Consider the following 12,617-nt stretch of genomic DNA (forward strand, 5'->3'; position numbering starts at 1 on the left):
AAAGTAAGGCATATTCTGAAAGCGGCATAGCTATTCTTGGGGTTTAAGAACCCAGTTTATAAAAAGTAATTCTAGAGAAATTGTTAAACATTGGCTTTGTTCAAAATCTGTGGTAGGTCTCCTGAAGAGGGAACAAGTGTGTCCAGAGTCCAGTGTATAATAGCTACTGAGGATGGATCATGAGATATTTTTTCCTTTCCCATTGGTCTTTTTTTTTTTAAATGCTGCTTCTGTTGCCTGCTGCAGCTGCCAGAAGCTGCTGTTAAGTGAACCTAGCTAGTCAAGGTATAGGAATATTTATAGACGACAGACTATTATGTCTGGGCTTTTTTCCAAATGTGATGTTTTGCAGGGAGTGAATTATAAATGAAACAAGATTAGCTGTTTGTTGATAACTGCTGAGATTTATCTGGATGGTAGATACATGGGACTTCAGTATATGTTTGTATTTTTATGTTTGTTAGTTATAATTAGGAATTAGGGCCCGACGCAATGGCCTAGTGGCTAAAGTCCTTGCCTTGAATGTGCCAGGATCCCATATGGGCACCAGTTCTAGTCCCGGCTGCTCCACTTCCCATCCAGCTCCCTGTTTGTGACCTGGGAAAGCAGTCAAGGACGGCCCAAAACCTTCGGGTCCTGCACCTGCATGGGAAACCTGGAGGAAGTTCCTGGCTCCTGGCTCTGGATCAGCACATCACCAGCCAGTCACTTGGGGAGTGAATCATCAGACAGAAGATCTTCCTCTCTGTCTCTCCTCCTCTCTGTATATCTGCCTTTCCAATAAAAATAAATAAATCTTTAAAAAAAAAAAGAAAGTTATAATTAGGGATTACAGGTCAGATTACATATAACTTTCATTCATTGAACATCCGCTTTATATCAGACTTTGTCTTAACTGTTTACATGCTATTTTAATGAGTTCCCACAACCTTGCAAAAGTAAGCATGGGGCCGGCAAGTGGATGAAGCCTCCTCCTGTGATACCGGCATCCCGTAAGGGCTTTGGTTCATGTTCTGCTGTACCTCTTCTGATCCAGCTCCCTGCTGATGCCCTGAGAAAAGTAGTGGATGATGACACAAGCGCTTGGGCCCCTGCCACTCACATGGGAAACCTAAAAGAATCTTCTGACTCTTGGCTGAAGCCTGGCCCAGATTTGACCATTGCAGTCATCTGGGGTGGTGGACCAGTAGATGGAAGATTTGTCTCCGACTCTATGACTCCGTGTTTCTCTCTGTGTGCATAATTCTGATGTTCAAATAAATAAATACATCCTTAAAAAAGAAAAACTATATGCAAGGAATCCTCAGAAAGTTTAAGGAAAATGTGTATTATGAAAGAACTATGCATGGATTTCAATCTTTTTTGCACTAAAAATGAATCAAAATTTTAATTTTATTTTAGATTTATGTATGTAATTGAAGAGCAGAGAAAGAGAGAAACAAACACACACACATGCACACACACATGCACACACACCCCTTCCATCCACTGATTGATTCGCTAAATGGCTACAACAAGTTGGGGCCGGACCAGGCCAAAACCAGGAGCCAGGAACTCCATCCTGGTGTCTCATATGGCTACATTGGTCATTTTCCACTGCCTTTCCAGGTCAACTGGCAAGGAGCTGTATCAGAAGCTGAGTATCTAGGACATAAACCAGCAGTATGACATGGGATACTCATATCATGAGTGGCATCTTAACGTGCTGCACTACAATGCTGGGCCCTTTAATTTCATTTCCTAAAAACTTCTTGAAGTACCCTCATATTGCTACTTTATTTTACTCATATGAAATTTGAGAACCAGAGAACTTAATTATAATATTGGTTACATTGGGCACTAACCATTTGTCAGGTTTATTAACTCATTTAATATTCCCCAGCAGCCTTATGAGGTAGAAAACAGGCCAGCTTAATGATAATCAATTTGCTGAAGGACATTGGTTTGTGAGCTTTTTTTTTTAAGATTTATTTATTTTTATTGCAAAGTCAGATATACAGAGAGGAAGAGAGGAAGATCCTCCATCTGATGATTCACTCCCCGAGTGAGCACAACGGCCAGTGCTGCGCCAATCCAAAGCCAGGAGCCAGGGACTTCCTCCAGGTCTCCCACGTGGTGCAGGGTCCCAAGGCTTTGGGCCATCTTCTACTGCTTTCCCAGGTAGCAAGCAGGGAGCTAGATGGGAAGTGGGGCTTCCGGGATTAGAACTGGTGTCCATATGGGATCCCAGCACATTCAAGGCGAGAACTTTAGCCACTAGGCCATTGCACCGGGCCTGGTTTGTTAGCTTTAATTCATCAGTTTGTACTGGTTAATATTCACTATGTATTACTTTGAGTTTTTTCCTTTTCCTTTACACATTTCTAACACCTTTTTGAGTTATAATTCATATACTATAAAATTAACTTTATATGTTAAATTAACCTGTGATTAGATGTATTTTAGTAAATTTGCCGAATTGTCCAACCATCACAATTCTAGGCACAAGCAACTGCTCATTTACTTTCTATAGATTTACTTTTTCTGTCTCTTTCCTAGAAATGGAGTCATATAATATGTGATCCTCTGTGACTTTTTTCACTTAGGCCATTAATGAGTGTGGAGGGGGTGGTCATTCATGATGTAGCATGTATCATTAATTGGTTCCTTTTTATTATTGACTAAGATTCCATTAAATGGATATTCCACGTTACATTTATCCATTCATTAATTGATGGTCATTTGGATTACTTCTGTTTTATGGCTTTTTATGTATTATAATATTGCTTTAAGCATTCATGTGTAAGTTCTTATGTGAGTATATTTTCTTTTCACCTGTGAGTAAAATTATATAGTCATGTGGTAACTATATTTAGCTTGTTTAAGAAACTGCCAAACATTATTGCAAAGTATTTGTACAATTTTGAAGTCACAGGAGGAACCATGTGTTTTTCCTCATACTGGCCAACAATAATTGTTTTATTATAACCATTCTGGTAATATATGAAGTAGTATCTAATTTTTTTGATAAAATTTAAATACAAAGTGATACATATCTACATTGTGAAATGACTATTATAGTCATGCTAATTAAGAAAATAATTGCTTTACATACTTACCATTTTGTGTGTATGTGTTTCTATAGTGAAAACATGTCTGCCCTCGGGAAATTTCAAGTAGATGTCTATAGTCTCCTTGATATCCATGAAAGTTCTGGAATTTATTCAACCTACATAAAACTTTGGTCAATATCTTCCCTTGCCCCAATGCCCCTAGTAAGCATAATTTTACATTTTGTTTTTATAAATTTGATATCTGTAGGTTCCATATATAAGTGAGGGCACAGTATTTTTTTTTTTTTTTGAAGATTTGTCTGTTTATTTTAAAGGCAGAGTTAGATCTTTCATCTGTTGGTTTACTTCCCTAATGGCCACAATGGAAGCTGGGCTATTATGAATCCAAGGTCCAGAAGTTTCTGCCAGGGCTCCCAGGTGGGTTGCAGGGGCTCAAGCACTTGCGCCATCTTCTGCTAATTTCCTGGGTTCCTTAGCAGGACGTTGGATCAGAAGTGAAACAACCAGGACTGAAACTGATACCCACATAGGATGCAGATGCTGCAGATGGTGGCTTAATTCACTGCACTACAACACTGGCCATATTGAGTATTTTTCATTCTATGTCTGATATGTTTCACTTATCTTAATGTCTTCCAGGAATGTCAGTATTGTCCCAGATGGCAGGGTTATTTTGGTTAGTGTTTTTCTGATGCCTTTGGATGTCCAGCATCTTTTCATTTCATTATTGACTCTTTTCTTGTCATCTTTAGATAATACTCATGTTTTTATTTGAGAGACAGAAGAGAGAGAGTGAGCTCGTTCACTTTTCCTGGACTGGGGCTAAAGCTGAGATCCAGAGATATGGCCCAGTTCCTCTGCCAGGGTGGGAGCACCTCAGTTACCTGAGCTGTGATTGCTGCCTCCCTGGGTCTACATTAGCAGAAAGCTGGAGTCAAGAGCCAGAGCTGAAAGTCAAACAGAGGCAATCAGATGTGGAACAATAGGTGTCTTAACCATTAGGCTAACCACCTCTTGCAGCCTTTACTTTATTCGCTTTGTCTTACTGAATTCTAAAAGTTCTTTAAATAGTCTAAATGCAAATCCCTCACCAAATATAGGGTTTGAAAATACAACAGATTTGGAGGATAAAAGATAATGCGAAGTTGTTGTCTACTTTTTAGACCGCATTTGTACTTTCCCACAGCCTATGAAATGTCTTCATCTTCTTAATAGTTTTTAGTTTGCTTATTCTATCCCCATACCCAGGGCATAAGATATTTTCCTGTGGTTTCTTCTAGAGGATTTATAGTTTTGTTTTCACATTTATTCTATGATGTATTTTTATTAATTTGCATGTATAACATGAAATAAGTGTCTACATTCATTTCTTTGCACGTGGATGTACCACTTTTTCAGCACCATTTCATGAAAGCTTTTTCCTACTGAATTATCTTGGTACCTTTGTAAAAAAATCATGGATTTAACAGATTATTCTGAACTGACAGTGCTGTTCCACTGATCTGTATATCTGTCCTTAAACCAGTATTACATCAATGTGATATTACTGTAGCTTAACTGTAAAGTTTGAAATGGAGCAACATAAGTCCTCATTTTTGAAGTAGTGTTGGCAGTGTTAGGATTTCTGCATGACCATGAAAATTTTATCAGTTTGTCAGTTTGTGGAAAGAAGCTGTCTGGATTTTGGTAGTGATTGCACTGCATCGCCCCAAGATTGATTTGCAGAGAATTACTGTCTTAACAGTATTGCATATGATTGTTTCTTTGTTCTCCTTCCCTTTCTCTTCAGTACCAAGAAGATGAAGAGCTTATCCAAATCTCAGCGAGCCAAGATTGCAAAGAAGGCAGAGAAGGCTAGGTTGGTGGCGGAACAGATGATGGAGGACGAATTTGACTTGGATTCAGATGATGAGCTCCAAATTGATGAGAGACTAGGAAAGGAGAAGGCAACCCTGATAATACGACCAAGTGCGTTTCTAATCTTTTTCCTGCCTGCCCATTTCATATTTACTTTGGACTCTTTGGTCGATGCAAAACATTGGACCTGAACTTGCTGACATTCTGATTTACCTGACTTTGTAGGCCCTCATTGTTTCCTTTGTTCTAGAGATTTGTAGTTAATGTTTCATCTCCCTAAATTAATGGTTTGTGAGCATTACTTCCAGGAAAATTACTGTCTTACTTTTTCTCTCTGGGTGTTTGGCTCAGATGCTAATCTTACCTTCAAAATAAATGCATCCTGTTGCTTTTTAGAATTTCCCCGGAAGCTACCCCGTGCAAAGCCTTGCTCTGACCCCAACCGAGTTCGTGAACCAGGAGAAGTTGAGTTTGACATTGAGGTAGGAACCTTCCCTCTATCTAGTCTTCTGCTTATTTTGGTCAAAGAGATAGAAGACAGATTGCTAGTCTCATTGGGATGGATTAAAAATATCCTGTGTTGAATTTCTGAAGTGTTTATTAAGAAAAAGATTATTTGTTTAGTTGAAATATTTTAAAAACATATTCATATTCAATAAGATAAAGGCAGATGTAGCAGAAAGAATATCTGGTTTGGAATATCTGATGTGCCCTTAATCAAACCATTTAGCTTTACTGAGCCTTAGTTTCCTTAGCTTTAAAAAATGGGATTCTAATTTTTAACTCACAGAGGTCCAGCAGAGATTAAGATGAAAAAGTGAGTATTCTGCTTAGTACTTGATGCTTGGAAGATAACTCCAGTCAGACTTCAGCCCTAGATTGTGAGAGCAAGCCTGGACAACTGATATGATAAGCTGTCTCCCTGACAGGAGGACTATACAACAGATGAAGAAATGATGGAAGGGGTTGAAAGCAAGCTCGGGAATGGAAGTGGAGCTGGTGGAATTCTTGATCTGCTCAAGGCCAGCAGGCAGGTGGGGGGACCTGACTATGCTGCCCTCAAGTAAGTATGCGCTTTAGTCTTCCCTTCCCAGGCTACTAGACAGTATTCTTCCCACCCACCCAAAAGGCTGGGTCAGCCAATCAGTAGACATGTTTTGGGCCATTTAAAGGAACAAAGAATTATTGAAGGCCTTTGGGGCTGAAAGAATAAAGTAGATAAGAAAACTGTCCTGAACAGTGTAAAGTCTCACAGTGATGGGATGTATGAATTTCAATGGAAATAAATTTTGGGCACTTAGGAAATTGGAAGAGAGTTTAGAAGATTCATGAAAGGAGAACAGTTTTAAAAAAAGAAAGAAAAAGAATGCAGATGAATGAAGTGGGAGGGAAATGTTCTTAATTGTTGCTATCTTGCCTATGGTCTATAGAGACACTTAAATACTGTCTTGATTCCTTTAGCTTGATTTCTAGTTTATTGCCTTGAATAGTCCTTCCCTTTTCCTTCCCTCCTTGATCCTCACAGCTGTTGTCCCTTCCCCCTGATTATTCTGATGTCTGGCTTCCTCTGACCACTAGATAAATTCCCTCAGCATTTCTCCTCTGTCCCTTGCAGCGAGGCCCCAGCCTCTCCCAGCACTCAGGAGGCTATCCAGGGCATGCTGTGCATGGCCAACCTACAGTCCTCATCGTCCTCACCGGCTACCTCCAGCCTGCAGGCCTGGTGGACCGGGGGGCAGGACCGAAGCAGTGGGAGCTCCAGCAGTGGGCTGGGCACAGTGTCTAACAGTCCTGCTTCCCAGCGCACCCCAGGGAAGCGGCCCATCAAGCGGCCAGCATACTGGAGAACCGAGAGCGAGGAGGAGGAGGAGGAGAACGCCAGTCTGGATGAACAGGACAGCTTGGGAGCATGCTTCAAGGACGCAGAGTATAGTAAGGGCAGCCAAGCATGTGGGTCCAGGCCAGAGGGCTCCCCTCTGCCCCATTCTCAATCCCAGTACCAACAAAGGGCAGGTTGTAGTGAACAGAGGTCTGGCTTTAAGCCTGTTACTTAGTTTCTCTGAGCCATGTTTACTTAATCTGTAAAATGAGGGTTTCTCTCAGGTTGATGTAAGAATTAAAAGATTATGTGTGCACAGAGCACCTGTTTATGAGAAGTCCTCCAAAAATGGTAGCTATTATAGTTAGCTATCATTGATTTTTTTTTAAGTACTATCCAGTTTTCATCACTGGTGACTCTTGTCCTGCTTGCCTGTTTTACTTCCACAACCTGTATTATTCATTTTGTGTCTGCCAGTTCATCCCTTGCAAAGGTATATACAGTCTGCCCTCTGTATCCACAGTTTCTGCATCTGCAGATTTAACCAGTTGAGGATTGAAAACATTGGAGGAAATTGGCATCTATATTGGACATGTACAGATTTGTTATTCCCTAAAGAGTGTAGCTTTTACAGTATATTGGTGTTTTTTTAAGTGATCTAGAGATAATTTTAAGTATGAATGATGATATGCATAGATTACATGCAAATGCTAGAGCATTTTATATAAGGAACTGGAGCAGCCATAGATTTTTAGTATTCACAGGGAGTCCAGAAGCCAATCCCTGTGGATACAGAGGGGTGATTGTAATGACCTTTCAGTGAACATTTTGCATTTAAGAAATGAGTCCTTATTTATAAGCTAAGCTTTAATGAGACTGCAGAGTACAAAACGTTTTTTGTGCAATGCAGGTGATGTAGTTTTTTTTTATTAATATTATCGAAAGTTATGCAAATATGGTCAAGATCATCAACCAAAATTAGAAAAAGACTAAACAAAAATTCTTTGTGTCTACCACACTAACTTGAGTCCAACTGCACCCTTTGTTAGTGATTTACTTGTGTTTACACTGTTATATAAACATACATAATGGTTCTTGAATTGGCATTCTGATATGCAATGGGATATCAGCGTTGTAGGCAGAAGGCTAGCTCACTGTGTCATAATGCCAGTCCCAAACCTTTAGTCCTCCTAATGAGGTTAAGTTTTGTGAATTGTTTAATGTTTTTTCCATGTGGATACTCATTTACCACAATACCATTTATTAATAATTCATCATTGTCTCCCTGATTTGAGGTCCCATGTTTGTCATATACTAAATTCCCATATTTGTATAGATGTGGGTTTGTTTTTCTATTGTAGTCCTCAGTTCTGTGTTTTACAGGTTATGTGAGGATTGAACAAATATATAAAAAAACTTAAAAGGTTGCCCACATAGTAAGCACTGTGTGTTAGATGTTATTAATATTAGTCTGTTCCATAAAATTAATTTGTTTCTATGGCAATACCAGGTAGGTTAGTTACTATAGGCCTTGTGTCTGGTACAGCTAATCCCTTTGTGCTGAATATGCTTTGGATTTGAGCATGGATGCTAAGCAATCTCGTCATCTCTGGACCAAGCTGCCACTGGGCTTAGGGGCATTCTTCTGGCCACCTACCCTTTCCTCAGCAGCCAATCACATCACCCTGTAACAACGACATCTGGACCTGGTTTAGCCAATCCTCAGAACAAACAGCTCCCGCAGCCTCTGCATCCTCCTTCCTCTCCCTGCTTTGCCCAGCAACACTGAAAAGACAGTTTAACAAGGAGAGAGCTCCCTACTTGCTCTTTAGTTTTATAGAATTTCTGGGCTATTACTGAGCGTTTTCTATTCCAGATGAGTTTTAGAGTCAGCTTGTCAAATTCCATAAGCAAATCTAGTGGTATTTAAAAAATTACGAGTGTATAATATTTATAGATTAATTTATAGTGACATCTTTTATCCTATGATGAGATGTATTCCTGAAAACCTCATGTTTTGAAAATTTGTTTAGTAAAAACAATGGGTCTTACAGAAAAAAAGAAAAAGATTAGGGGCGTATCTGTCAAAGTCTGTGTGACTTTGACACCAAAGCACTGGTCCAAATGATGGCAGTCCTAATTTGCCCAGTTAGAGGCTGTTGGCATTTAGTTCCATCACAGTCAGCGGATCCTTTGTAGCCTCAGACCCTAGAGTTGAGCTGCCCCTTTCCAGATGTAGATTCTTGAGCTCATTTGCTTAAAAGGCATATCAGCGTCATCAAATTAAAGGCTGCCTTAGGGCCTAGTCTTTTGTTCCTAAATGCAGAGGGAAAAGTCTTTTTCTTCATCTCCTCTTTAAACCAGTTTGCTGTCCCATCAGAGCTTAATTTTGTAGAAAACAGAGATAGTAATTGGTCTTTCACAGAGAGGAGGCGTGGTTACAGTGTCTTTAGCTTTTGTTTCTAACATCTCCATATGTTGTTAAGGCCTTCTCTGTAGTTTCAAGAAAGTAAGTCCACCATGGATTGATAAACAAGCATCATGCCAGAGAAAACTGCTTTTGAAATAGTACAATTTCTGGACAACATTGGCATCATTTCCCTATTTCCCTTTTGGGTATAAGCAGTCATAAAACAGATCATCTTGTCTTTCTGTCTTCAAGCGTTTGATTTATTCAGGAATTCTTGTACAGGCGTACTTGCAAAAGTTCACAAAAATTAGAACAGTTTATTTTGATGCAGAAAAAAAATTTCATTCCTCTATAGCTTTTTTTTTGTAATACACATCTTCTTTAAACTTTTTAAAGAACCCCTCACATTTATTTTTTCAATTTGTTCTTAGTTATTTTATTTGGTTGCTATTAAAAGTAACATCTCTTTATGTATTACATTTTGTGTTTAATTTTTGCATGTGTGTAGGAAAATAGTTGATCTTTCCATATTGAGCTGTATTGGAATGCCTTACTTACTAATTTTATTAATTATTCAGTTAATTGTCTTTGAGTTCTTGAGGTAGTTTATGTATGTATGTATGCTGTTTTTGGTTGGTAGGGTTGCCATAACAAAATACCACAGACTGTGCAATTTAAACAGAAGTTTATTCCATTACCATTCTAGAAGTTGGAAGTCTAAGAAAAAGATAGCAGCAGGATTGGTTTCCAGAGAATCCTGTTTGTTTAGCTTGCAAATGACATCCCTCTTGCTGCTTTTTCATGCAGCCATCCATCTGCAGGCATGCCCTGTTGGACCCTAATGTCTTGTAAGGACAACAGTCAAATTGCACTTAACTTGATTACCTCTTTTAAGTTTGGGGGATTAGGCCTTCAACCTACAGATTTTTAGAGGACACAGTTATGACTGTGGCATCCCCTCTCTTTCCATATTCATGCTTGAAATGTTTCTAGTTTTACAGTGTTGTCATAGTGGTGATAGGGGGCATCCTTGTGCTGTTTCTGGCTTGAAAGCAGTGCTGCCAGTGTTTCGTTACTCAGTACCCAAGTCTCTAGGTCTCTGGCAGACTGCTCTCATAAAAATTTAGGGTATCTTTGTGTCTAGTTTGAAAGGCTTTTGTTTGTTTTAAAATGAAGTCACATGAGGTTATATCCACTGGTTTTAGGGCATTTTTTAAAAAGATGTATTTACTTTGGAAGGCAGATTTGGAGTGAGAGAGAGGTATTGTATCCACTAGCTTATTCTCCAGATGCCTACAACAGGCATTCCAGGAGCCTGTAGTTTCAATTTTGGCCACCCCTGTGGAAGTCAGGGACTCGAGAACTTGAGCTATCTTCAGCTGCCTCCCAGGAAGTGCAGTAGCAGGAAGCTGGAATCAGAAGCAGAGCCAAGACTGGAAGCCACACTCTGATATGCGGCGGGGGTGTCCCAGGTGATATCTTAACTGCTACACTGAACACCCATTCCTATTTTTGGCTATTTCTGATTTTATTTTATTCTCACTTTTAATGTTCTTCACCTAACATCTTTAGTTGAAAGTTCTGTTCATTTATCTTCAGTGTTCCTTTAAATAAAGATTCCTTAAAATTGAATTTTTTAGGGGCTCGGCAGCGTGGCCTAGTGGCTAAGGTCTTTGCCTTGATCCCATATGGCCGCTGGTTCTAATCCCGGCAGCTCCACTTCCTCTCTATCTCTCCTCCTCTCAGTATATCTGACTTTGTAATGAAAATAAAATAAATCTTTAAAAAAAAAAAATTGAATTTTTTAAAAAGTTGATCTGAAATAAAATTGGCTTTTTTTTCTGTATCCATGTTTACATTCTTAGAGCTACCACACTTAGAATGCAGAAGTTTCTGATGCCCTGCTTCCCACTGCCCCTCTGTGTCATCTTACCCTCTCCTTACTCTTAACCCCTGGCAACCATTGTTAGACTCTCTATCACTCTGCATTTGCCTTTGCCCAAATGTCATATAAATGAAAGTATTTAGACTGGCATCTTTCACTCAGCACAATACCTTTAAGATTCATACATGTTGCATATAAATAACTTTAGGTTTGAGCAGTGTTCCATTGCATGGATGTGCATATTGAAGATTATTTCAGTTGTTTTCAATTTGGGATGATTATAAATAGAGCTACTGTGAACAGATTTGTGAATATGAGATTTCATTGCTCTAGAGTAAATATCTAGAAATGAGATTCCAAGATGGTATAGATACTTGATGTTTTAAATTTAAGTGAAAAAAACCACAAAGCTTCTCCAGAGTAGTTGTGCCGTTTAATATTCTCGCTAACAATGTGTATGAGTTTCATTTGCTCTGCATACTGGTCAGTGTATTTATTTTTAGTCATCCTGATTAATGTATCATTTACTGGCTTGTTCAGTGGTTAATGATGCTGAATGAACACCCTTTTCTGTGTTTGATATTCATATATTCTCTTTTTGAAGTGTCCTTAAACAAACACTTTAAATTATTTGCCTGTTTTTCCCAGTGGGATGGGGCTCTTTTTCTTTAACCACTGAGTTTTGCAGACTCTTCACCTAATCTGGATACTCTCTTGTTTAATATGTGATTTGCAGGTAATTTCCCTCAGAGGGTAACTTGTATTGCCTTTTCTTTTTAGTGTTCTAAGTTTTTAAAAATTTTATTTGCAAGATACACATACACGTGCACACAGAAATTTTCTGCTGGTTCATTCCCCGAATGCCAGGAGCTGTGAATGTCCACCCTCATTCTCATTGATTTACTCTGATTCACTCCTCAGATGTCTGAAACAGCTGGGTCTGGGCCAAGCCAAAGCCAAGCAGCTAGGAACTCAATCCTGGAGTCCTGTGTGGGTAGCAGAGACCCCATCATGCGAACATCATTACTGCTTCCCAGAAACTGCGCTGGCAGGAAGCTGATGTCTGGAACCAGAGCCTAATGTTGAACTCAGGCACTCTGTAATGTGGGACACAAGCATCTTAGCTGCTGAGCTAAATGCCTGCTCCATGTTTGCCATGTTTCATAAGAAAACACTTTTAATTTGGGGATGAGGAGGATGAGTACAGGCATTTAGCACAGTAGTTCAGATGATGCCCAAGGTGCCCACATTCCATGTTGATGTGCCTAGTTCCGCATCCTAGCTTTGCTCGTGATTTCAACTTCTTGTTTTGGACCCTGGGAGGCAGTAGGTAATGGCTCAAAAACTTAGTCCTTGCGTTTTACTTGGGCAGTCTAAAATGGATTTTGGAGCATTTGGAGATTGAACCAGCAGATGAAAAATCTGTCTTTCTGTGTCTCTGTATCTCTGCCCTTCAGATAAAATGAAGACAAAGAAAGAAAGAAAATAGTAGACACCAAATATTAAAACCAAACAGTAAGACCAAACAAGCAAACAAAAACCTACTTTTAAAAAACACTGGCAATAAAATAGACACACTGTTGAACTATATGC

At 39.3% G+C, this 12,617-nt stretch overlaps 1 protein-coding gene across 6 annotated transcripts in view; it reads left to right on the forward strand.

The window, feature by feature from the left end:
* Positions 1-12,617, forward strand: part of PHF8 (PHD finger protein 8) — an 86,412-nt gene that overhangs the window by 51,869 nt on the left and 21,926 nt on the right. For all 6 annotated transcript variants that reach the window (XM_058658228.1, XM_058658231.1, XM_058658230.1 and 3 more), the window contains 4 exons: positions 4,843-5,021; positions 5,307-5,392; positions 5,840-5,973; positions 6,526-6,842. In XM_058658228.1, coding sequence (XP_058514211.1) covers positions 4,843-5,021; positions 5,307-5,392; positions 5,840-5,973; positions 6,526-6,842 — 716 coding nt within the window. The remainder of the gene's footprint in view (positions 1-4,842; positions 5,022-5,306; positions 5,393-5,839; positions 5,974-6,525; positions 6,843-12,617) is intronic.

This window comes from Ochotona princeps, chromosome X, assembly GCF_030435755.1.
Source record: "Ochotona princeps isolate mOchPri1 chromosome X, mOchPri1.hap1, whole genome shotgun sequence".
Classification (NCBI taxonomy): Eukaryota; Metazoa; Chordata; class Mammalia; order Lagomorpha; family Ochotonidae; genus Ochotona; species Ochotona princeps.